Here is a 22156-nt window from a genome sequence, read left to right on the forward strand (position 1 = left end):
TTCCATTCTCAGTGTATTTTTAAGTGGCAAGGCATAGCTGTCGAGTAACTCAAGACGGAAGATCCCAACACGCCAATCTCATTTCGCTGTATGCTACTAGGCAGCAGCATAACAGTTCAGGACTGCTATCTCGCTAGGAGAAGTGATACCAGGCTGCTATAAGCTGTTCAAGAATACTAGGTGAACAAAAGCTCCTGCAATTTCAATAATGAAATAGTTGCCAAATCAAATGGTTGTTTTCTTTCTCGCGTGCAATGAAGAAAAGGGGCTGCTGCTGCGCGACGCGACATGTCTTGGTGGTCCGTGCACTATGTACCCCGCCATCCCCTTTTCAGATAGCTTCGATAATCATCCTACAAATAGCTACCGCATCCTTCAATAGGTGTTTAGACGAGATAAAAGTTAAAGAGGAAGAAGAACAGACGCTCGATTTAGCTTCGGCTAGCAAAGATACTTCGCCGCTTTACGTCTCAGAGAAAGTCATCGCTGAACGACAAACACCGGAAGGACTTGAAATACTGGTCCAATGGGAAAGATTTCCGGCTGAAGAAGACTGGACATGGGAACGAGCGAAGTCCCTGGCTGAAAGCGCCCCAGATTCTATTGACGAATGGAACCGTAGAGCAGATCGCACCAGTATTGAAAAGGAGAACGAGGGGCATGACGCTTGTGAGATACAGGTGGAGAAAATATTGGGACGTCGCAAAGTCAAAGGTACACCGCATTACTTGGCCAAGTGGATCGGGTATGATCAGGTGAAGGATAGGACTTGGGAACCCTGTGAGAAATTGCGAATTGATGTGCCTTTTATTGTTGAGGAATATGAAGCCAGGCCCAAGCGGAGGACGTAATGACTCATGAGCAGAGTAATCAAGGATTCAAGGGTCTATTTGGAAGCAACATGGAGCAAGGTAGCAAGCTTATGTTCATTTAGATAGATACCCCAGCATTCTCCTTTCAATATACTTCCATGGCTTTCATCTACAAATTATCTTCTTCCACCACTTAAGCCCCATATCCCTGAACAATCTCATCCACCTGCCTCCTTTTTACAAAGCTCACAAACTCCTGATCTACAGCTAACATTAGTACAAAAAATACTATACTAAACCCGGTTCTGGTTATTCCCCAAGATTCGAGAACCAGGGTACTCACAGCTAATCGCATCTCCCTTGACCACATCCCCCACTTCCGCCTCACTCAAACTCTCCCCCAGCGCTCCCATCACCTTCTGGAACTCCCCGGCGCTGATCTTGCGCTCCAAGCCAGGGTCGACTTCCTTCCAGGCGGACTTGCAGGCTAGCTCCATGATCGCATCGGATTTCTCGGTTGGTTCGGGGGGAGGGGCGCGGGAGCGCCCAGTCATCATGGCGATGAATTCTGGGGGGGTGTTAGCATGTAATGTTAATGCAATTTAGTGGGAATTATGGATAGGGGCCTGGGAAGAGGAGAGGAGAGAAGGGAGGATAGAATAGAAGGAGTGCGAACCATCGAAATTAATCGTCCCGTCGCCGTCGAGGTCGACTTCTTTGATTATCTGCGCGAGCTCTGCTTCAGTGGGATTCTGGCCCGATTTCTTCATCACGCGGCCGAACTCTTCCACTGTGATGTTGCCTGGAACAGACATATCTAGTTAACATACTACAATATCCTGCCTCTGGGGGTAGGGAAAGGAGCTCTGATAGCAGGTTCAGGTCGTTCCCATTTCACACTGACTGACCTCCTTTGTCTGTATCCTAGATCGATCACCGTCAGTGAGTATTGTACGGATCTTTGCACGGGGAAGGAATGGAACGACCCTGTTTAACTCACATATTCCTCAAACTCATGCTTCAGGATCTGAATCTCTTCTTCACTCAAGTATCTGGCCTATACGTATATTCTTCCAATCAGTCACATGTTACACCGCCTTTTAGGACTAGTATCTAAACCCGCCATTTTGGTTTTTTCTCCGTAGTGGATAAGATGGAGGATTGTTGATTGATTGATTAATTTGGGATTGAGGCTGAGGGCTTGTGCAGGTGGGATGAAATGTCTTGTGGAAACGTGGGAGCCAGCGAAAGAGGGGATCTTTTGAAGGAGGGGTAGAAAGTTTGAAACGCCAGCGAACCCCTTGTTGCAGGATATCGGGTTCATGCGAAACGCGAACCTTTCCTTGTGCAGATCTTGGCAGGGGATCCACCGGTGCTAAGCACGTGGGCGAGGCACGTGCTGTTCAATATATCCTCAAATCTTAGACTTGACCCTTTATGTAAAACCTCCTCTACGATGATGCTTGTCGCCTAAAAGGCGTCTTGCTATTTATAACGTGGATCTCCAGACAAGTAAACTCCCCTTTTCCCTAACGTAATCTGCATACTACTTATAAATACTAAAAGAAAACTAGTAAGATCTAGTTAGTGCTTAGATTCCAACTATATGAAAAGCACCCATTAACCGCATTGTACTATTTTTGACTAGTCACTTCGTAGTCATTAATACCGCTTCCTTTATTACCCTACCCCGCGAATGTAAATACAGGGTGTATTAATACTCGTATACTATTCTGTTCCGTTACACGAAACCAACCTTTTCATACCTACCTATATATATAGTATTCAATTTTCAAATCAGCTAATAGAGGTTAGAGTCTTATCATCAGGTCTACATGCTGCAATCGAGCATAAATACTGCTGAGCTTCTGTAAGGAGGACTATAGTTTTTGAAACGAAACGCTGCGATCGATAGGTTAATAGTACTACTATAACGAGCGTAGGAGCTATTAAAGATTTCATCTTATTACTTAAACGGAATCGTAAAGCTATCACCGATCTCTTTAGCCCGAGGATATAAAAAAGAAAAGCAGGTAACATCGAGCGAAGATCTATAACGCTTTGTATCAGAGAATAATAAATAAAGATCTAACTAAATACTTTTACTTCGTTGTCCGTCTCTTGTTATAGTGACAACAATTAAAAGGAGAGGTCATATAGTTCAACTATAGCTAGTTTAGAGGCTTTAACGACGGGAGACAATGCGATGGATGAAATGAGCTAGAGAACGGGGTTAGTGGGATAAATCAGGTCTTATAAGTTGGAAGAGATTCAAGGGATATTAGCTGAAAGACTTCTTGACTTATTTCGCTCATTCGCCGCTAGTAGTTGTTGCTGGAAAGCACCGATGAAACATCTATAACCTAGTACGCATAATCTACCTGTATTCTAATTCATAGTGCTATAAGATATAATACGTATCTCTATCCACATCTTCCAGTCCCAAGTTCTCCATTAAAAGCAGGCAAACCAAGTATCTTAGCGGCGCACAAAGATGATATCTTCATCTTCAACACTACGGCTGTGACAACGGGCCTGCCGAGATAACTTCTTCTGGACCGCTCCCTCCATTTCTCGAACCACTTTTCTCCTCATCAGTACTACTTGGCATAGCTGGAGAGGCCCCTACATCTGGTATCGGAGATCGATCCAGAGAATATCCTTTGACCAAAAGTGAAAGAAGGGCTGCGACAATCGCAAATCCCATCGTGACGATCCATATGATCTTTAGAGAATCAACATAGCTCTGCACGATGTTGGCTTTGTTCGCATCATCGGGCAAGTTCGCCAAGAGGGGTACGAGACCTGCGGCATTTTTTGAGAGTGAAGACGCCTGATCTGCAAGATCCGGATATTTTCTAAGGTGTGATTCCATCTGGTTTTGAAATATTGAGCCGGCAATGGCAACACCGCATGACTGACCTGTACTCTATATATTAGCGTTGCTCCAGCGAAAATACTTTTGAAAACGAAGAAGACTTTGATGTCTCGGAAGTCTGAAGACATTACAAAACGACTTTGGAATCCCAAGCTTGAGAAATAGGGGAAGATGCGCAATGATTTGAGAAATCTTATACCAAATAAGCGGAAGAAAGTAAACAACGCGGCCGAAGTAGGCAAGTCGCTGTCAGAAGCAGTTGCTTGAACGCCAATAGACCCTGCGCTCATTGTCACGCCAATTCCAAAGACAGAAACAATGCCGATGAAAACCCTTTTGAACGAATTAGCTTTGTCTTAACCCGCAAGAATTAGATTGAAAAGTGCTCCTGACGCTTGCGGTTTTCAAAGGGGAGGATAAAAATCAACTCACCATGCTACCGTGGGAGTATCGACATCCAACAGGTAGAGAAGACCAGTTCCCAGGACTGTCAGCGCCCATCCACCCCAAATTGCCCAACGATATCTCCCCGTGCGAGTAATCAGGATTCCAGTGATAACACTAGCAGGGCAAACTGAAAAGGATTGCGGTATCAACGCTACACCTGATAACAGAGGTGAATAGCCTTTTGCTACTTGAAAATACAGAGGGAGATAATAAAGCTGGCTGAACATCTAAGCAAGTTCAATTGCGTCGTTAGTATTGAATTTTTGTGGAAGATGATGGTGAATTACCAGAACGCCAGTTATGACACTTCCAAAGTAGATTGATGCTGCTGTCCTATTCGCAATGATCCGTGGAGCGACGACTGGCTGACTAGGCACAAACTTTTCGTATACCGCAAAACCAAGTATGCCAAACACACCCAGAATGAGAGGCACTAGAACACGCCAGCCATCCCAAGGGTACTGGACTCCTCCCTATGCTTCATTAGCACTTGAATTCCAACATACGCCCGGTGCGGGCAAAGGTAGTCTTACCCAAGTGATTGGTAAAATAATAGCAGTGACAGATGAAACGACGAGAAATTGGCCGATCCAATCTACCATCTTCAATTTCTCTGTAATGGCTTCCGTCCGTACGTGGGGCTCTTGGAAAAGAAACACCATCACAAATCCAATTCCACAAAGTGGAAGTACGACCCAGAAGATCCAGCGCTGGAGAGCCCTACATTAGTAACACGACATCGACATATATTGGCGTATAGAACTTACCCAAGAAACATATTCTACAAACGCGCCCCCAATAATCGGTCCCACAAGAGTTCCAACTGCATATTGCATCAGAATTATTCCCATCCACTTTCCTCGCTCTCGTATAGTGACGATATCGGTCATAACCACCAATATCATGGCCAAGATACCTCCAGATCCAGCGCCTTGAATCGAGCGGCCAAGTAACAACACTGTAAATGAGTGTGCGATTCCGCTGACAATCGTCCCTACGGTAAATAGCAAGAGGACGAGGAAAAGCAACGGCTTTCTGCCAAAGACTTGGGACAATGACGCGAACGTGGGTTGGAAGACCGTCGCACAAAGCAAGAAAGCCGTACCAGCCCAGAAGCCTTCGAGGGCCGAGCCATGAAGTTTTTCAGTAACAATCTGTTTTGGAATCGTTAATTATATACAACTGGCCTGAAGTTCTGGCTTGCCTACCGGTATGGCTGGCGATAGCGAGGTCGTTGCCAGTCCATCCAACCATGCTATGACACCTAGACTAGAAAGCGCCAGCCAGAAGGCCTTACCCTTCATAGGCTTCATGCCTTGGACTTCCACAGCTGTGACGGGGGCTGTCTCCATTTCGAGAACGCCTCCGAACTCCGGGGTAGTGTATGATAGAAGCGTGTATCTACGTTTCCAGATTCATACAAAAGCTCATCAAGAGTTTGTGAGGCACGGTTCAATCGAATTTCAAGTCTAGAGTAAGCGGAGTATGGGGGAGAGTGGTACGGTGCATGGGTGTCGAGATGTTCCGTGTTCATTGGGAAGGAGCTTCAGCCGTAGCAGTTTAGCGTGGTAAATGTACCGGTATATGAGTATTTAGCTCCCCTTCAATGGACCTCTACTCCCGTATAACTTTTTGACTGTAAAACTTGGTAGAAAATCTTCGAGCGTTTAATATCTATGAAAATCCGGAAAACAAAAAAGCGTTTTTGGATTTGAAATTACTGTTCTTCAGCGTTAGTTCTTGCTTTTTCTTTAAGTATGATACTGAGACTATTTACGGTGGACATTCCATATATATATTTAGCTCCTTACCGCAATATCCCACCAAATTTTACAGTGAGGCTTCTTATTAGTTGGAGTGCTATATTTAATTCAATATCATATTTTTTATCGTAGAGTAGACCATATAATCATGCAATATATATCCAGAGCACTGCGAAAGCATAAGTCTCTACACTAACCGCTAGTTTTTTATATCCCTTCCCAGTTAATACAGTAATGTTTTTGAGTGAAGATTACGGGCTGAATTGAAGATAAGAAAAGCGGGAGCACGCATGCCTAAGCTCCCTTGGCTTGATACGTCGACGATAATTAGGCTTGTTCGGAAGTCGGGGCACCAGGTAGATACAAGACTCGGAGTACGTACAACAGATGTTCGGCTTCTGCAGGGATGGAGAGCGAATGCCCGCTACTGTACTCCGTAAAGTCTGTCCCCACATATATTGGGGCCTCCATGTTCTGACGTGCAGAATCAATGGGGCATTTTAGGGAAGCTGAGCTGGGCTGGGCCCTAGTGGTCGAAACCGGGGTGTGAATCCTCCGTGCGGCGCTGTCAGGAACCGTCTTATTGTCTTCACCTCGGCTCTTTCAATGCTATGAGTATGCTAATTAACATGTGAAGAGATACCTAGGTTTTCGTATTTTATCCCTCTTCCTGGGTTCTTTTTGTTAGCTATGGCTCGAGTCTGCATCTGCTCAAGTACCTACGTAAATTTATGAGAATCGCGAAGGGTAGGTACTAGGTATAAATACCAGCCCCACAGGTGTGCGCCGTGCGGTGCTGTTTGCCTACGGAAGGTCAACAAGTGTCCGCGGTGCGGGCCGGCGGCACAACTGCCTAGCCCCCCCCCCCACCCCCCCGAATAAGCCTCTATACCAGTACCTAGGTAGGTTATAGTGCCTGCTAGCAGTACGATACCTTACTTTGAGAACTCGTTATATTGGCTTTCATTTCCTTTAATCAGCTGGTGGAGATAACTTTTATTACTTTTATTCTTGTGTTCTTCCTATCTTAAGCTCGCGTTTAACATAACAGGGCTGCTGTTTGACTTATCAGATTCTCTGGATAAGAATCGGATCTTCCGCCCGTTATATATAGCTCGCTCTTATTCCGAAGTACAGAATACGACGTACGATGAATCCTATCGCTTTTACCGGCCATGCACCGCCGACTTCCGTGACGCCTCTTTGCGTAACTATAACGTGCCCATACGCCTCTTCCTCTTCCTCTTCCTTTCCCCGGACCTCGACGGCTGAACCTCCTGCACATCGTCACATCGTCACACCGTCCCGAAGATAGAAGCTTGTCCTGAAGGCAATCTTGAGCATATGGGGGCGCTACACGTCCTCTGTTCTTAGGGAGTAGGGCTTACTCCTGCGAGACTCACAGTGGGAGCCTGTAGTACATGCAGGCCACGAATGCCAAGTCTCTTCCCATGAAAGGCTGTGTATTGACGTCCATCTACACGTATAATGTCTTATTCTTTGTCATCGGGTACTATTAGTTAGGTAAATGAGGAAGTGACGCAGAAGAGGAATGATATGTCTCAGTCTAGCTCTTCCTTCAAGTGTAGCACTTTCCACATTATTTACCCTATATTTTATGTCTGTAACCACTTAAAAACTTAATCTTAGGCTCCAACCGAGAAGTTTTCCTTTTATCATTGGCTTAGCCGTTATTTTTCTAGCGCTTATGAGGATCTCCACCAGGATCAAGAACCAATTACTTAATGTACGCAGTACACAGTAGTACTTCGTACTTCGTATACGGAGGATGCGTCTGTCCTTGTACGCTAAGTAGTGGAGAGGTAAGACATGACAGGCACTAACGGTAGAGAGCCGAGGTTTAAGCTTAACATAGAAACTTCCGAAAGAAGTCCACAGGGCCTGGACCCTAGGCCAATGAACGTACTGCTACTGCTGCGAACTTTGTGCAAAACACGATTATTAAGGGAATTTATAGCAATGAGATAATTTGGGGACCTCCTAATTATAAGATAATAGGAAAATATAGCACTAATGGCGTTTTAGTTCTGAACGCGAACCTATGCATTTCGACGGCTAATCTTGCGTACTATTCTTTTTAGCTGGCACTGCAGAGATAAATATTCTGTCTAGCCCCTTTAGAAATGGTATGCTGATCGAATACCGCACGTTTTGATCATGAAAGACATAAACTCTATTTGCCATTGGTCAAGGTACTGATCCTATCTAACTACTTGCAAGAACATCAAATTCGATTTCAAGACTCGTTTCAGTCCTCTAACCACCCCACTGTCCCTAGAAGGACATCTAGATGCCGGTCTTTTCCACTTCAGACCTCTCTCGAGGATGGAACTTGCACATACATTTATGTGCCATTTTTGTGTTCAGCTCCACTCGGATCTGCTGTTCTTTGGGAGATACTAGCTCAATACGGCCGAACTCCTGATAGATCCGAACAAGCACATACAAGATCTGCTGTTGGCCAAAGTTGCGTCCCATGCAAACACGAGGACCGTGGTTGAAGGGGATGTAGTCCCAGGTGGCTGGTTTATAATTGAGCCATCTCTCAGGCCTCCAGCTTTCAGCATCTTCTCCCCAGACGTCTTTGCGTCGTTGAAGACCGAGTGTTGAGTAAACTGGTATTTTGTCAGAAATAAGTCGCTGGAACATGGATATGGGGGAAATCTTACCGCATTGGGTGTTTGCAAGCACGCCGACGGGTTCTTGGCCATTTACTCCCCCGCCGACCGGGAGAGTGGTGTCTGCTGAACATGTGCGAATGTTGTAACCCACTTTGCCTAGTTAGTCTCATTCGATTCAATACTCGCCGAGCGTCTGATAATACTTACAGGATGCATATACCCGTAAAGACTCCCTCATAATGCATTTTGCGTAAGTCAATTCGTTCAACTGTGCGGCTGTTGGGGGTATCGAGTAACTGCCAACCACTGAGAGAATCTCTTCTTGAAGTTTCGCAGCCACTTCGGGATTTCGAGCCAGCTCAAAGAGGTTCCATCCAATTGAAATTGCCGAGGGATCCTTTGCTGCTGTGAGAACGGCCAACAATTGGTCTCTGATGCTCTTGGGGTCCTTTCCGTTTCTGATCAGTCCATGAACAAGGTTCTGTTCGTTCTCAGGGATAGCTTCGATATCCGAGGGAGACATAGCTTTGACTCGGTCTACAAAAGAGGCGACGTATTCGTTGACTATTTTCAGTGGGCCTGCCGCCACGATGCCCATGGGGACTTTCGTTCCAAACGGTCTGTTTATTAAACCATTAGTGGTTTTCATACGGCTACCAGGTAACTGCTTACCCCAGCAAAATTCTTTTGGTGTTCCAGTCAAATACTTTCTCCATTGCTACTCGGAATTCTTGTTTAGTAGCGGGGAGTGATCCAGCAGAGTGCCCGAGAAATATGCGCGTTACGACATCGAGTTGATAACGATCAGCTAAGTCGTATACGTCGTGGGCCTCTGGCTTCATCAAATGTTTCTTCAGTTCCTGGAAATCAATCTCGGTTTCTTCCAAGTCATTCGGGCGGGCCTTGGCAACCTATTGCCGAGTCAGAGACTTTCCTAGGATAACAACCAATTCAAGGTTCACAGTTCACTTACATAAGGTCGAAGCAGGGCTTTACTCGCCAGCCATTCTTCACCATCAGCTACAGAAACTAGATTAGCGCAGGACTCGAACTGTTCGGCATGTTCAGACAACTTACTCGTGAAGATTGAGTCGCCCAGTGCTACCTCCCAAATAGCATGCATATGATGCCCTTTTGGCCAAACGGAAAACTAACATTCGTTCAGCTAAATATAATAAGGGCAGTGATTCAAATGCAAACGCTACTTACATTTGTAGCCATGATGGTCTTAATATTCTCAGCGGCATCAGTGAAGAGGATACGCCTGCCAAATATGTTGAATTCTATGGTATGGCCAGGTCTGGTGAGCAGCTTGTGAGTCCATTCGAAAAAGGTGTTGTTTATAAGATGTTTTGTCGCCGTGACCAAGAGATCGAGTTCAAATGGGGCCCATGAGTGAACCCGAGGGGCAAAACCACCAAGGGCCCTGATTTGTCTCTTTCTAGATACGGACTTGACAAACGATGAGATGACGATGAATAAAATAAGACACGGGGCAAGAACAAGGAAGAGCGACTTTTTCTCATGCGAAATGGAAGCCATCGAGGGCAATTTCTCCCAGAGACTGCCTGTTGCCATGATTTCTGAAAGTGATGTAGAATAAAGTGTCACGATCTAGAGGTTTAGATGAGCAGAAGAATGACGAGGGAGCAGGCTGCGATCCTCTCGTTTGCAGCAAGAAGTATAAGTCGCAATGCAGGAAGTGCTTATGAGAAACACGCCACGAGGAACCAAGCCCCCAACCCCGCTACCATGGTTTGTTAAAGTAGGAGCATATCTTGGCCGCTGTTTTAGCTAGTTTACAAGCCTTGTACGAGTCTACGAATCATGAAACTTCGAGCATAATGCCGATTCCTTTCCCGCCATGCCAATAGAGGGAAGAGCTAAGAGGACACAGGAGCTGAGAGCTGAAGGGATGATCGAATTCATCACTTTGTGCGGCGATAAGATATCCAGCCGCGATTTTGGCATTATTTGACTTATTACGAGTACTTCAGCGACTTGCAGGATGCAATGAAACCCCGCAAGGGTACCACATGCTATCAGCATATGCAGGAACTTTAGTTCACCCCCATTCACTTCACCTCGATGTTTAAAGCGCCAGCTTCATCTTTGCATTGGCTTGGCTCTCGGATCCTTATCAAATGGCTTGGGAACTTCAAGACATGTACAATCCCTGAGATGTATACCATCCCAGTCTTCTTATCGGACACCGACTGACAGGTTCGCGGCATGCTCGGAGTACCAAGAAACAGAATATCATGTTTTACGGAGGTTTGTCTTCTGACCTAGACTCAGATATACCTGTTCGGCTCGTCTTATACTACACGCGTATTTTCAAGGGATATATAAGATTATACACAGGGAGAAGCGAGTATATATCGCTACGTTCCACGCATCCAGGTTGATTGCTTATACTATTAAGGGAAAGTTTACAACTATGCATAAGGGATGAAGATCCTATAATCACAAGATTGTTGTACTCATGAAAGGTAGTTAGTTACCTATCTTAAAATATACAAGTACAAGCGAGAACAGTAGTAATTATATAGGCGTAAATATCTCTATATGGCCTACTTTTGTATAATAATATTCATTCAGTTCAGCTCAAGGGTCAAAAATAGCATTCGGTAGTCCGAGAGTTCAGACGGAGCACCCTTTCGTATCCCGATGCTGTGCTGACATCTGCTAAGGGCAGGCACGATCCTCCTCCGCTTGTCCACCACCGCTGAGCCGTGCCGTCCCGCGTTCCTAACCGGATGCAGTCAACGATGTTGTTATGTCGGTATGCAAGCGAATAACAAAGCCTGTTCTGACGCTGAAGCTACTGAATTATACTGTGCCGTCTCAGAACTAGCGCGTAGCGCTTGAGAGGTAGGTAAGGTAGTTTTTGGATAGATGCGTTGCTTAGATCAGCGGATCTACACCCTGTCTGACAATATCACTTGTGTGCACAACTCCACAATTTCTGGTCTGGCCAGTCGGAAACGCTGAATGGAGCGGGAGCTTATTTTATATATTCGACGACGCGTTGCGGTTCGGTTTCATTTGTATTATATATTTAAGTAAAAGAAGCCAATAGCTTACTGCTAAGCCTTCTCGTGGTATTATCATACCTGCATACGAAGGTATACGAAAATTCGACAACGGTGAGTAAGCCTACTAAACGTTTTCCTTTTGACTGTTTGAGTGCAGTCTTTTCACGTAAGACCATTAGCAACTTGAGCTCTGCTCTAACAAGCTACTCCGCGCGTGAATCTTCTATTTTAAGAGTCTTGACCTAGAAGGACGAGAGATGGCGTACATTCGAAGCCACAAGTACTCATGGTGTTTCCCCAATTTTAACACTAAACGCCCGATTGATAATATTTACCCCACGCTTATATGTTCCGCGCTACTATGCTCCAACACCTTAAATTCGACGAAATACAGGGCTCGTGAAGGCACTAGTCGAGAAGTTTGACTTCAGCAATGGCTTACCAGTAGGCCAAAAGACCAATGATATGGGCGAAACCTATCTTTACACGGAAATAGTCAGCCTTAGACTTGAAGGATAAATCGACTAGTAGCCGACTTACTCCAACTCTAATTTTTCTATTAAGTCTGACAATCCCTACTACTTAGTGTGAATTTCTAGAATCCTACGTATATAACTAAGTTATAACCCTAATATACGACTTCAGGATTATAGGATAAATGACCTTAAAGTGAGAGTTCTTAATCAAAGACTTATTTCTAGACAAAGCTAGGGTTTTGGATAGCGCAGAGTATAGAAATACAGACTAAATATAGTAGGGACTTTGAACTATACTACACACACAAAAACACGGAGAAGAGAGACAATGTGTGCTGGCGGCACGGAACTATCCTAGTGAGGCTTAACAGGGTACAGGAACCAAAGACTATTTGAACATGGATGTACACGTGTATATGTTACCAATTGGTGAACATATATAACGAGCTAGTAATACACGATTCGGTGCTCCAGAATATTCAGTTTCCGAATGCAGAGGGGACCGGTATCATAGACTTACCCAATTTAATTCAGCATCTTGACTTCTGAATGGCTTATTCCCCGGTTCGGCACATTTGTGATCACAACTTCAGCTCTATTGTAAACTTGGAGCTAAGTGCATAGCACAGGATCTCTATCCAAGCTCGTCGGATTCCATGCGCGACTAGGGTAAGGCACCTCAGAAAGCCACGTTTCTCTAGCGCAAGGCGGAAGCTCCCCCTGTTCCCCATCCTCACCCGCGTCCTCCCCATGCACTACTTCTTGATAAGCTCCTTGGTATACATTATAAGACAGGAGCTTACATGTGAGAGTGTGCCCGACAAGACCATCATCAACTCATTCCTTTCAAATACCTAGACTCAAGACCTACTTTTCAACACCAGTGGGGTCTCCTGTGCTTTCGTCATAGACTTCACTAGAAATCTTCAAGACAAGATGAGTGCAACCAACGGTCATACCAATGGTTCAACAAATGGCGTCGAGCTTAATGGGAATGGCTTCCATTCTTCAAGTTCAGACGGCAGCAACACACCCCCCGAAACGAATGGAACTACCAATGGCCATACCAATGGTTACACAAATGGCTTCAGCAAACTCCCCGAAGCTGGAGCAGAACCTATCGCCATCATCGGCATGGGAATGAGACTTCCTGGCGGAGTTCATGATTCGGAGTCTTTCTGGAAAATGCTCATTGAAAAGAGAGAGGCACGTTGCCGCGTACCCGCGGATCGGTACAACGTTGACGCTTTCTACAACAAAACGAAAAAGCCCCAAAGTGTCGCGACAGATTCGGGGTACTTCTTAGAGGATATTAACCTTGACGACTTTGATTCCGGGTTCTTCAATCTGGGTAAAAAGGAACTCGACAGACTGGACCCGCAACAGCGGCTCCTAATGGAAGTCGTTTGGGAAACGCTGGAAAATTCCGGTGAAACTAACTGGAGAGGGGAGAACGTTGGTTGCTATATTGGCGTCTTCGGAGAGGATTGGCTAGAGACTCAGCTACGAGATACCCAGGAGATGGGCTCGTATCGGATCACGGGCCATGGAGACTATGTTCTTGCGAACAGAGTTTCTTACGAATTCGATTTCAAGGGTCCCAGGTGAGAAACACTTCGCATTCGTCATGTGACTCCAAGTATACTAATACTCCTCACAGTTTGGTCATCAAGACTGGCTGTTCATCTTCGCTTATAGGCCTTCATATGGCTTGTGACGCTCTTCGGAACGGTGATTGCACGTCCGCAGTTGTTGCTGGCACAAATCTCATCATGACACCAACAATGACGATTGCCATGACAGAACAAGGCGTTGTGTCGCCAACTGGCACGTGCAAGTCATTTGATGCCAGCGCTGATGGTTATGCGAGAGGAGAAGCCGTGAATTGCGTCTATATCAAGAAATTGAGCGACGCAATTCGTGACGGTGATCCGATTCGAGGTGTTGTTCGATCAACAGCTATAAACTGCGACGGAAAAACTCCTGGAATCTCATACCCTAATACAGATGCTCATGAAACACTGATGAGGAGAGCCTACAAAGTCGCCGGCATTGATAACTTTTCGGAAACGGCCATGGTAGAATGCCACGGGACCGGCACACCTATCGGTGATCCTGTTGAGACCAACGCAGTAGCAAGAGTTTTTGGAAAGGATGGTGTCATCATCGGAGCTGTATGTGATGGCTGCATCCTACTTAGTATTTCTTCCAGCTAACTTTCAAAGGTGAAACCAAATGTTGGGCACTCGGAAGGTGCCTCGGGTTTAACGAGCACCTTCAAAATGCTTTTGGCAATGGAAAAGTTGACGATTCCCCCGAATATGCGTTTCAAGAATGGAAATCCAAAAAGTAAGTAATTGCAAATCATGGCAAAGCTCATTGCTAACTAGGAAAAAGTTCCATTTGAAGCTTCAAAACTCACCGTGCCGCTGGAGCCTATGGCTTGGCCCGTAGGCCGAAAGGAGAGAGTTAGCGTCAATTCCTTCGGAATTGGGGGCTCAAATGCCCACGTAAGTAACAAGTATCCCATAAGTTGTGGCATGTCACTCACATTTTAGGTTGTCATTGACTCTGCTGCGGCGTGGAACGTTGGTCGTCCCAAGTCGTTGGCTTCTAATGCTCTCGCTCGACCTGAGTTGCTCGTATTCTCTGCCAACCACCAGGAATCTCTCAAGAGAGTTACTCAGAATTATGAGAAATTCATCGAAGAAAGAAGCGCAAGTTTGAGTGATCTTGCCTACACTTTGGCATCAAGGAGAACCCATATGCAATATCGATCATTTACCGTCGCCGGCCTCGACGAGCCACTGACCTTTGCTCCACCTATCAGACCAGGAAATCAGCGAGTCCTAGTTTTTGTTTTCACCGGCCAAGGTGCCCAATGGGCAGGTATGGGTAAAGAGCTGTTGACCGATTACCCCTCCTTCCAGGATGATATCAGAGCGATGGACAAGACCCTCGCGCATTGTCCAGATCCTCCCTCTTGGACAATAGAAGGCATGTGCTCCACTTGTACAAGACGAGATGTTTGCTAACAGATACAGATGAGCTGTTGAAGCCACAGGCAACTAGTTTGATTAACCGTCCTGAAATGTCCCAACCGCTATGCTCCGCTGTCCAGATTGCCCTTGTAAACCTCTTCCGGTCGTGGGACGTCAAGCCCCAGGCCGTGGTGGGTCATTCAAGTGGTGAAATAGCCGGTGCGTACGCTGCGGAAGCAATCACTGCAGATGAGGCTATCTTGATGGCATACTATAGGGGCCAAGTCATGAAATTACAAGGCCTTGCCGGAGGTATGGCTGCGATTGGTTTGGGGCGTGATGCAGTCACCCCTTTCCTGGTTCCCGGCGTAGTCATTGCTTGTGAAAACAGCCCTGAGAGCGTTACACTATCTGGTGATGCAGACAAACTGCTCGAAGTCATGGACACCATTGGACAAGCCAATCCAGACAAATTGGTACGGCGTCTGAAAGTAGACATGGCTTATCATTCCCGTAAGTCAACCCAAGAATTGCAATTCACTCGAATAGAATTAACAATATAACAGATCACATGGCGGCCATTGGCGAGCAGTATCAAGCCTTGATCCAGGATAAGGTCTCCAGTCGTAAACCGACAGTGCCATTCTTCTCCAGTGTCACCGGAAAAGCCATCAGACAAGCCGGCAAGCTGGATGCAGCTTACTGGAGATCTAATCTTGAATCGCCTGTGCTTTTCAGCACAGCTGTGAAGTCCATCCTGGGCCCTGCAGTCCAAAACAGTTTGTTCATCGAAATTGGGCCCCACTCCGCCCTTGCTGGGCCTCTCCGACAGATATTCAGCACTGCAACCGGTAGCCATGCCTATCTCTCCACTTTGCAAAGGAACAATAATGGTACCAAAACTTTCCTGTCTGCCATTGGGCAACTGCATTGCCACGGGACGAAACTGGACTTCTCAATTATGAATCCAAGCCGAACTGTTCTTCCAGATTTGCCGCTGTATCCTTGGCATTATGAGAGGAAGTTCTGGAATGAGTCGCGCCTGTCCAAGGCATATCGGTACCTTAAATTCCCTCACCATGACGTCCTCGGATCTCGTGTTGCTGAAGTCAATGACTTTGAACCGACATGGCGCAACATCTTGAAGTTGGACAATGTACCCTGGATCGCAGACCACAAGATCTCTACAGACATTGTGTTCCCAGCTGCTGGTTATCTCTCCATGGTGGGAGAGGCAATCCGCCAACTCACCACTTCCGAAGACTATACTGTCAGAAATGTCACACTCACCGCCGCTATGGTTCTTGAAGACTCAAAGGACACGGAAGTGATGACGAGCCTGCGGCCCAGTCGACTAACCGTCTCTCTCGACTCGGATTGGTATGACTTTACTGTCACGTCTTATAATGGAGCTGCGTGGACCAAACACTGTGTTGGCCAAGTTCGTAGTGGCTTTGAGACAGATTTGGTCGGCACTACGAAGCTTGATAAGCTTCCGCGCGAAGTGTCTACTCATCACTGGTACGCCGCGATGCGAAAAGTGAGCTTGAATTATGGTCCAGCTTTCAGTGGGTTGGACAACATATCCGCTGGCGTAAATGAGCATACAGCGGTTGCCGATGTCAAGAACTGGGAGCGCGAGGACGAGTCCCCTTACTCTCTTCACCCTGCAACGCTTGATCCTTGCTTTCAGCTGGTCAGTGCTGCCCTTGCCTACGGTCAAGCACGCAAGCTTAACCAGATGTGCTTGCCCACTTCTATCGATTTCCTTTCGATACGAAAGAGTGTTTCAGACGTTCGCATGTTTGCCGAGACGGTATCCTCCCGAAAGGGCGTTGTCATCGGCGACGCTTTCGGGGCAACAAACGGCGAGCCGGTCATGCGCCTGAGAGGGTTGAGGCTCTCACCCGTGGAGAACGATTCTGGAAATGATCCAGATCCTCACGCAGCCATTCAGCTTGAATGGAAGCCGGACATCGACTTCCTCCAAAACAAAGACTTGATACGAACAGTCAAGAGTGTGAGGGAAACCCACAAGCTTGGTGAGAAGTTGACCGCATTGTGCATCCTCGAGACTAGCTCTCGAGTTTCCAGCTTGAAGTCGGAACAGCCCCATTTGAATCAATTCATTGCCTGGATTGCGAAACAGGTATTGCGCATTGAGGCAGGTGACTATGCACTTGTGGACGATGCAAAAGATCTAGCAAAGCTTGACCAAAAGGCTCGCATGAGTCTTATTGACGAGACTTCTACCGCTTTGAAGGCTACAGACTCGCCCGCTGCCGGCACAGCTCTGGCAAGAATTGTTGAGAATATCCAAGATATTATTGATGGGAAGGTTGATCCTCTTGAGCTGCTCATGAAGGATGATATCCTGACTGAGATTTACAACTTTGCTGGCCAGTGGGATTACACAGATTTCTTCAGTTCGCTAACCCACAAGAAACCACACCTGAAGATTTTGGAAATTGGTGCCGGTACTGGTGGTACAACAGACATCATCTTGAAGAACCTCTCTTCCACGTTTGGTGAGCGAATGTATGCGAAGTACACCTTCACGGATATCTCTGCTGGATTCTTCGGTGCTGCCAAGGAACGGTTCCACAACTATGCTGCTATCGACTATGCTGTTCTGGACGTCAGCAAAGACCCGATTGCGCAAGGCTTTGAGGCAAACTCATACGACCTGATCGTTGCAACCAATGTATGAAGCTTTGGGTCGAGTAGAGAATGAACAAATGCTAACACTACCGACAGGTCATTCATGCAACCCCAGTTCTCCAGGAATCGCTCTCCAATATCCACAAATTGCTTCAACCTAACGGCCAATTGTTCCTCCAGGAACTGTGCCCAGATTCCAAATGGGTCAACTACATCATGGTACGTTTCAGCCGAACATCGATGGACGGTCGGTACCATGAACCTACTTACTAACGCTATTTTAGGGCTTGTTCCAAGGCTGGTGGCTTGGAGAAGCAGACAATCGATTTGAGCAACCATTCGTCTCGCCCCAGAGATGGGACGAAGAGCTGAAGAAATCTGGATTCTCCGGAGCTGAAACAGTGTTGTATGATGACGAGAAACCTTACCAGAATAACGCCAATATTCTAGCCCGACCCGCGACTGTAGACAAATCTGGCAAGACCGTCACTCTGTTGTCGGCAAAGTCAACAGACTCCGCTGTCACAGAACTGGAGACTGTTTTGAAAGGCCGAGGCTTCGGAGTGGACGTCATTGAGTATCCCCAACTACCTCCAGCCAAGCAGGATATCATTGCAGTCGTGGATCTTGCTGAACCTTTCTTCACCGATATCGAGGCCGAAAAGTTGAAGAGCTTCCAAGACTATACTTTGCATCTGCAGAACGAGAATATCGGTATGCTCTGGGTAACTCAATCTTCCCAAATCCTGTGCAAAGATCCGCGCTACGCTCAAGCAATCGGAATTGCCAGAACAGCTCGTTCCGAGTTGGGGGTTTCCCTTGCAACTTTGGAGCTAGACACTGTCAGTCCGGACAACTGGGGCCGTGTGGCTGATGTGTTCTCTAAATTCCAGCGTCGAACCAAGGAAGAAGAAGTGGACTCTGACATGGAATTTGCGGTCGCCGAGAATATCATCTATACCAGTCGTTTCCACTGGATATCTGTCAACAAGGAGCTGTCTCAGACTGCTGCAAGCAGAATGCCGAAAAGGCTGGAAGTTGAAAAGAAAGGCATGATTGAAACCCTTCACTGGGCGCAGTTCCCCGAACCCGAGTTGAAGAGTGACGAGGTGATCGTGGAAACTCACGCCATCGGCATGAACTTCAAAGTAAGCTCTCCAACACACTTTGTGCAACCAATCGCTAACCAAATAGGATGTTCTCATCTCTATGGGCATTGTTGATGCCCAGAGAAGCGACAGCAGTGGGTTAGGATGCGAGTGTGCGGGATTCATCCGCAAGGTAGGCTCTGCAGTCACTCGACTAGCACCAGGAGACCGTGTTGTCGTTCAAGCGACTGGCACTCTGGAGACTCGGGTGAAGGCCAACTCGAAGCTTTGTGTCAAGATACCCAACAGCCTTAGCTTCGAGGATGCTGCTACAATGCCGGTCGTCTATGGCACAGTGGTTCATTCCGTCATGGATTTGGGCCATCTTGAGAAAGACCAGGTAAGTCAGGTCGTCTAAATCGATAGATCCCAATTGCTAACTACAATCAGACCATTCTCATCCACTCGGCTGCAGGTGGAGTAGGTATTGCTGCGATTCAGATTGCCCAATATATTGGCGCAGAGGTAGGTTCACAGCCACTGAGTTTGAAACCGAACTGACAATATCAGATTTACTTGACCGTCGGCAACGAGGACAAGGTCAAATATCTTATGGATACCTATGGCATTGCTCGGGATCACATTTTCCACTCCAGAGATGCATCCTTCCTACCCGACATCTTACGGGCGACTAACGGCAAAGGAGTGGACATGGTGCTCAACTCTCTTTCGGGTGATTTGCTTCACGCTTCTTGGCAATGTGTGGCTCAATACGGAAAAATGCTCGAAATCGGAAAGCGTGATTTCATAGGCCAAGGAAAATTAGGAATGTCCCTCTTCGAAGCAAACCGATCGTTCTTTGGTATTGATCTCGCTGTCATGGCCGAAGAGCGTCCAGATGTGATCCACAAGTAAGTTTTCAAGGCCCCCTTTCCATGTAAAGTTTGGTACTGATTCTGCGCTTCAGACTGCTCAATAAAGTCCTTCAATTATACATCCGGGGTGCCATCAAGCCAGTCAGGCCCATCAAGGTATTCGAAGCGGCTCAAATCAAGGATGCATTCCGTTATATGCAACAGGGACAGCACATGGGCAAGATTGTTCTGAAAATGCCCCTCAATCCCGAAGAGTTGGCAGGAACATCAACAGCTAAAAAGCTCACTCTTCGCCCAGATGTTTCATACTTGATGATCGGTGGCCTGGGTGGTCTCGGTCAAGCAATCTCGACATGGATGGCTGAAAGCGGAGCTAAGAACTTAATTTTCCTTTCAAGATCAGCAGGAAAGACAGAGGCTCATAAATCCTATTTCAAGGAGCTCGAGACTATGGGATGCTCTGTGCAGGCATTTGCTGGCAGTGTGTCTGTCTTGGCCGACGTTGAAAACGTGGTAAAAAATGCAACGATGCCCATTGGGGGTGCTATGCAGATGTCCATGGTCTTGAGAGTAAGCAATCCAGTTTCAATGTAGTGAGCCAAACTAACGACTCTATAGGATCAAGCCTTTGCGAGGATGTCGATTGATGAATGGAATGCAGCTGTCGCTCCTAAGGTCGATGGGACCTGGAATCTTCACAAAGCTCTGGAGAAGGAGACTCTGGACTTCCTCATCCTCTTCTCATCATTCTCCGGACTCGTCGGGCAGTGGGGTCAAGTCAACTACAACTCCGGCAACACATTCCTTGACGCTTTCGTGCAATATCGCCACGGCCTTGGGCTCCCAGCATCAGTCTTGGATATTGGATGTGTCGTGGATGCTGGCTACGTCAGCGAGAATCAATCTGTTCTAGACACATTGCTCTCCACTTCCCTCCACGGCCTACACGAACAAGATGTCTTGGACTCCCTTCAAATGATGATGGGTCGCTCTGCTCCAGCGCCAGCATCTCCCGCCAAGACCTATACCAACCCAGGACAGGTCGGCATCGGTCTTCGCTCAACCATGCCCCTGGCAGAGCCCGGAAACCGCAGTATCTGGAAACGAGACCCTCGTATGGCAGTTTATCGCAACCTGGAAGCCGCGTCCTCGAGTTCGGCTGCATCAGATAATGAGCCTCTCCGACTCTTCTTAGCAGATGCCCACGCCAAGCCTGCCATGCTTACTGAGAAAGCCAGTGCGGAGTTCCTTGCTCGCGAAATTGGGCTTCGACTCTTCATCAGTCTGATGAAGCCAGAGGAGGATCTCGATATAACCCTTGCACCTACAGCCCTCGGGTTAGACTCACTCATCGCGATTGACCTACGAAATTGGTGGCGCGAGAGCTTCGGGTTCCCTGTCACGGTTTTGGAGATGATGAACGCGAAGTCGATTGTGGAGCTGGGAGAGCTGGCGGCTAAGAAGCTCTTGGAAAAGTTGCAGCCATCAGAAGACAAGCCGAGTGACTCGTGAGGAGTGATTGCGCCGTGATGATGTTATGAGATGGTTTTCGAGTTGACGGGTTTCCGGTATGATACGATCAAGATAAGGGATGAGCATTTGCTTTCAATATTAGATTTATTTAGGCCTCTTCCTTGCAAATATCAATAGACTTACAGTATTTACTATCCTCTCATTGTTTCGTGTAATTTGTTGTAGTCTTTGTTGTTTAAAACATTGGTAAAATTCGGTCGTTGATGCTTTTCATGTGCGAATGATGTGAGCCTCGGCTGTTGCGGACTTTGGGTTTCCATAGCCCAAAAGGCATTGTTTGTCGTGACATGTATGATTTCCAAGCTGCAGATTATACGTTCCAAGTATCTCTGTATCATTCATTTGAGACTCGATAGATAAAGATGTAGAAGAGCAACCTGAGATCCCGTGATAACCACGTGCATGTAAACCTTCTTCCTCATCCTTTGACTTGGCACTTCGTTAGCGTTTTGATCACTATTTTTGATAATGATCTAAGTATACTTTCGTACAACTGGATGAAAGTCCCTTTTATACGCCTAGTGCAGTCATGTATCAGTCAATCCACGTGACCGTCCCCCTATTCACAATACCTGTTTTTATGCAACCAGTACTTTAGAAAGCCTTATACAGACAAATCGCCACTTTTAAATCAATATATAATCTATCAAGGAAGAATAACTTTAGCTCCAGGGTCGGGTTGATAGTCTTTTATCCAAGCATTAACAACTGCAAAACCATAACATTCATGGTCGATATTGAAATTAGGCATAAAGTAAGCTTATATCGTATTGGAAACAGGTTTCCGCTCAATTTTATGTTATTATACAGATCACTAAGGATTTGTATTAATGTGATTTTTTACAATTGCATAATATAAAGACTTTCCACTAGAAAGTTTCCAGTATTCTATAGTTCATTCTAAAGGTAAAAAGAATTGTCAGTCAATAACTTAATGATATGGTTTGGGTCGACATAATATT

The 22156-nt window shown here is 46.4% G+C and overlaps 5 protein-coding genes across 5 annotated transcripts; 2 read left to right on the forward strand and 3 right to left on the reverse strand.

Annotated features, from left to right (window-relative positions):
- Window positions 1-288: 288 nt before the first annotated feature.
- On the forward strand, window positions 289-851 carry LHYA1_G004244 (uncharacterized protein; the record flags this gene model as incomplete). Its single annotated transcript, XM_031149206.1, has 2 exons — window positions 289-299; window positions 383-851. The coding sequence occupies 2 exons, from the start codon at window positions 289-291 to the stop codon at window positions 849-851; spliced, it is 480 nt and encodes a 159-aa protein (XP_031006039.1).
- Window positions 852-1005: 154 nt separating this feature from the next.
- On the reverse strand, window positions 1006-1869 carry CMD1 (Calmodulin; the record flags this gene model as incomplete). The annotated part of the gene is made up of 5 exons (XM_031149207.1): window positions 1006-1100; window positions 1156-1380; window positions 1489-1629; window positions 1721-1736; window positions 1813-1869. Coding segments are annotated over 5 exons (534 nt in total), but the record flags the coding sequence as incomplete, so codon positions are not given.
- A 1458-nt stretch (window positions 1870-3327) lies between these two features.
- Window positions 3328-5489, reverse strand: FUS6_8 (Efflux pump; the record flags this gene model as incomplete). The annotated part of the gene is made up of 7 exons (XM_031149208.1): window positions 3328-3734; window positions 3890-4023; window positions 4123-4364; window positions 4425-4610; window positions 4671-4847; window positions 4905-5291; window positions 5346-5489. The coding sequence occupies 7 exons, from the start codon at window positions 5487-5489 to the stop codon at window positions 3328-3330; spliced, it is 1677 nt and encodes a 558-aa protein (XP_031006037.1).
- Window positions 5490-8207: 2718 nt separating this feature from the next.
- On the reverse strand, window positions 8208-10120 carry CYP52A12 (Cytochrome P450; the record flags this gene model as incomplete). The annotated part of the gene is made up of 7 exons (XM_031149209.1): window positions 8208-8536; window positions 8591-8692; window positions 8750-9162; window positions 9215-9453; window positions 9516-9562; window positions 9620-9692; window positions 9752-10120. 7 exons carry the CDS (start codon window positions 10118-10120, stop codon window positions 8208-8210), a joined length of 1572 nt encoding a protein of 523 aa, XP_031006038.1.
- Window positions 10121-12992: 2872 nt separating this feature from the next.
- Window positions 12993-21173, forward strand: FUM1 (Highly reducing polyketide synthase; the record flags this gene model as incomplete). The annotated part of the gene is made up of 14 exons (XM_031149210.1): window positions 12993-13660; window positions 13717-14230; window positions 14282-14405; window positions 14454-14566; window positions 14615-15068; window positions 15095-15550; window positions 15604-17741; window positions 17795-17917; window positions 17983-18846; window positions 18893-19186; window positions 19237-19311; window positions 19357-19697; window positions 19754-20231; window positions 20280-21173. The coding sequence occupies 14 exons, from the start codon at window positions 12993-12995 to the stop codon at window positions 21171-21173; spliced, it is 7536 nt and encodes a 2511-aa protein (XP_031006041.1).
- Between the last annotated feature and the right edge of the window lie 983 nt (window positions 21174-22156).

The sequence above is a fragment of the Lachnellula hyalina genome (assembly GCF_007821495.1).
Source record: "Lachnellula hyalina strain CBS 185.66 chromosome Unknown contig00052, whole genome shotgun sequence".
Classification (NCBI taxonomy): Eukaryota; Fungi; Ascomycota; class Leotiomycetes; order Helotiales; family Lachnaceae; genus Lachnellula; species Lachnellula hyalina.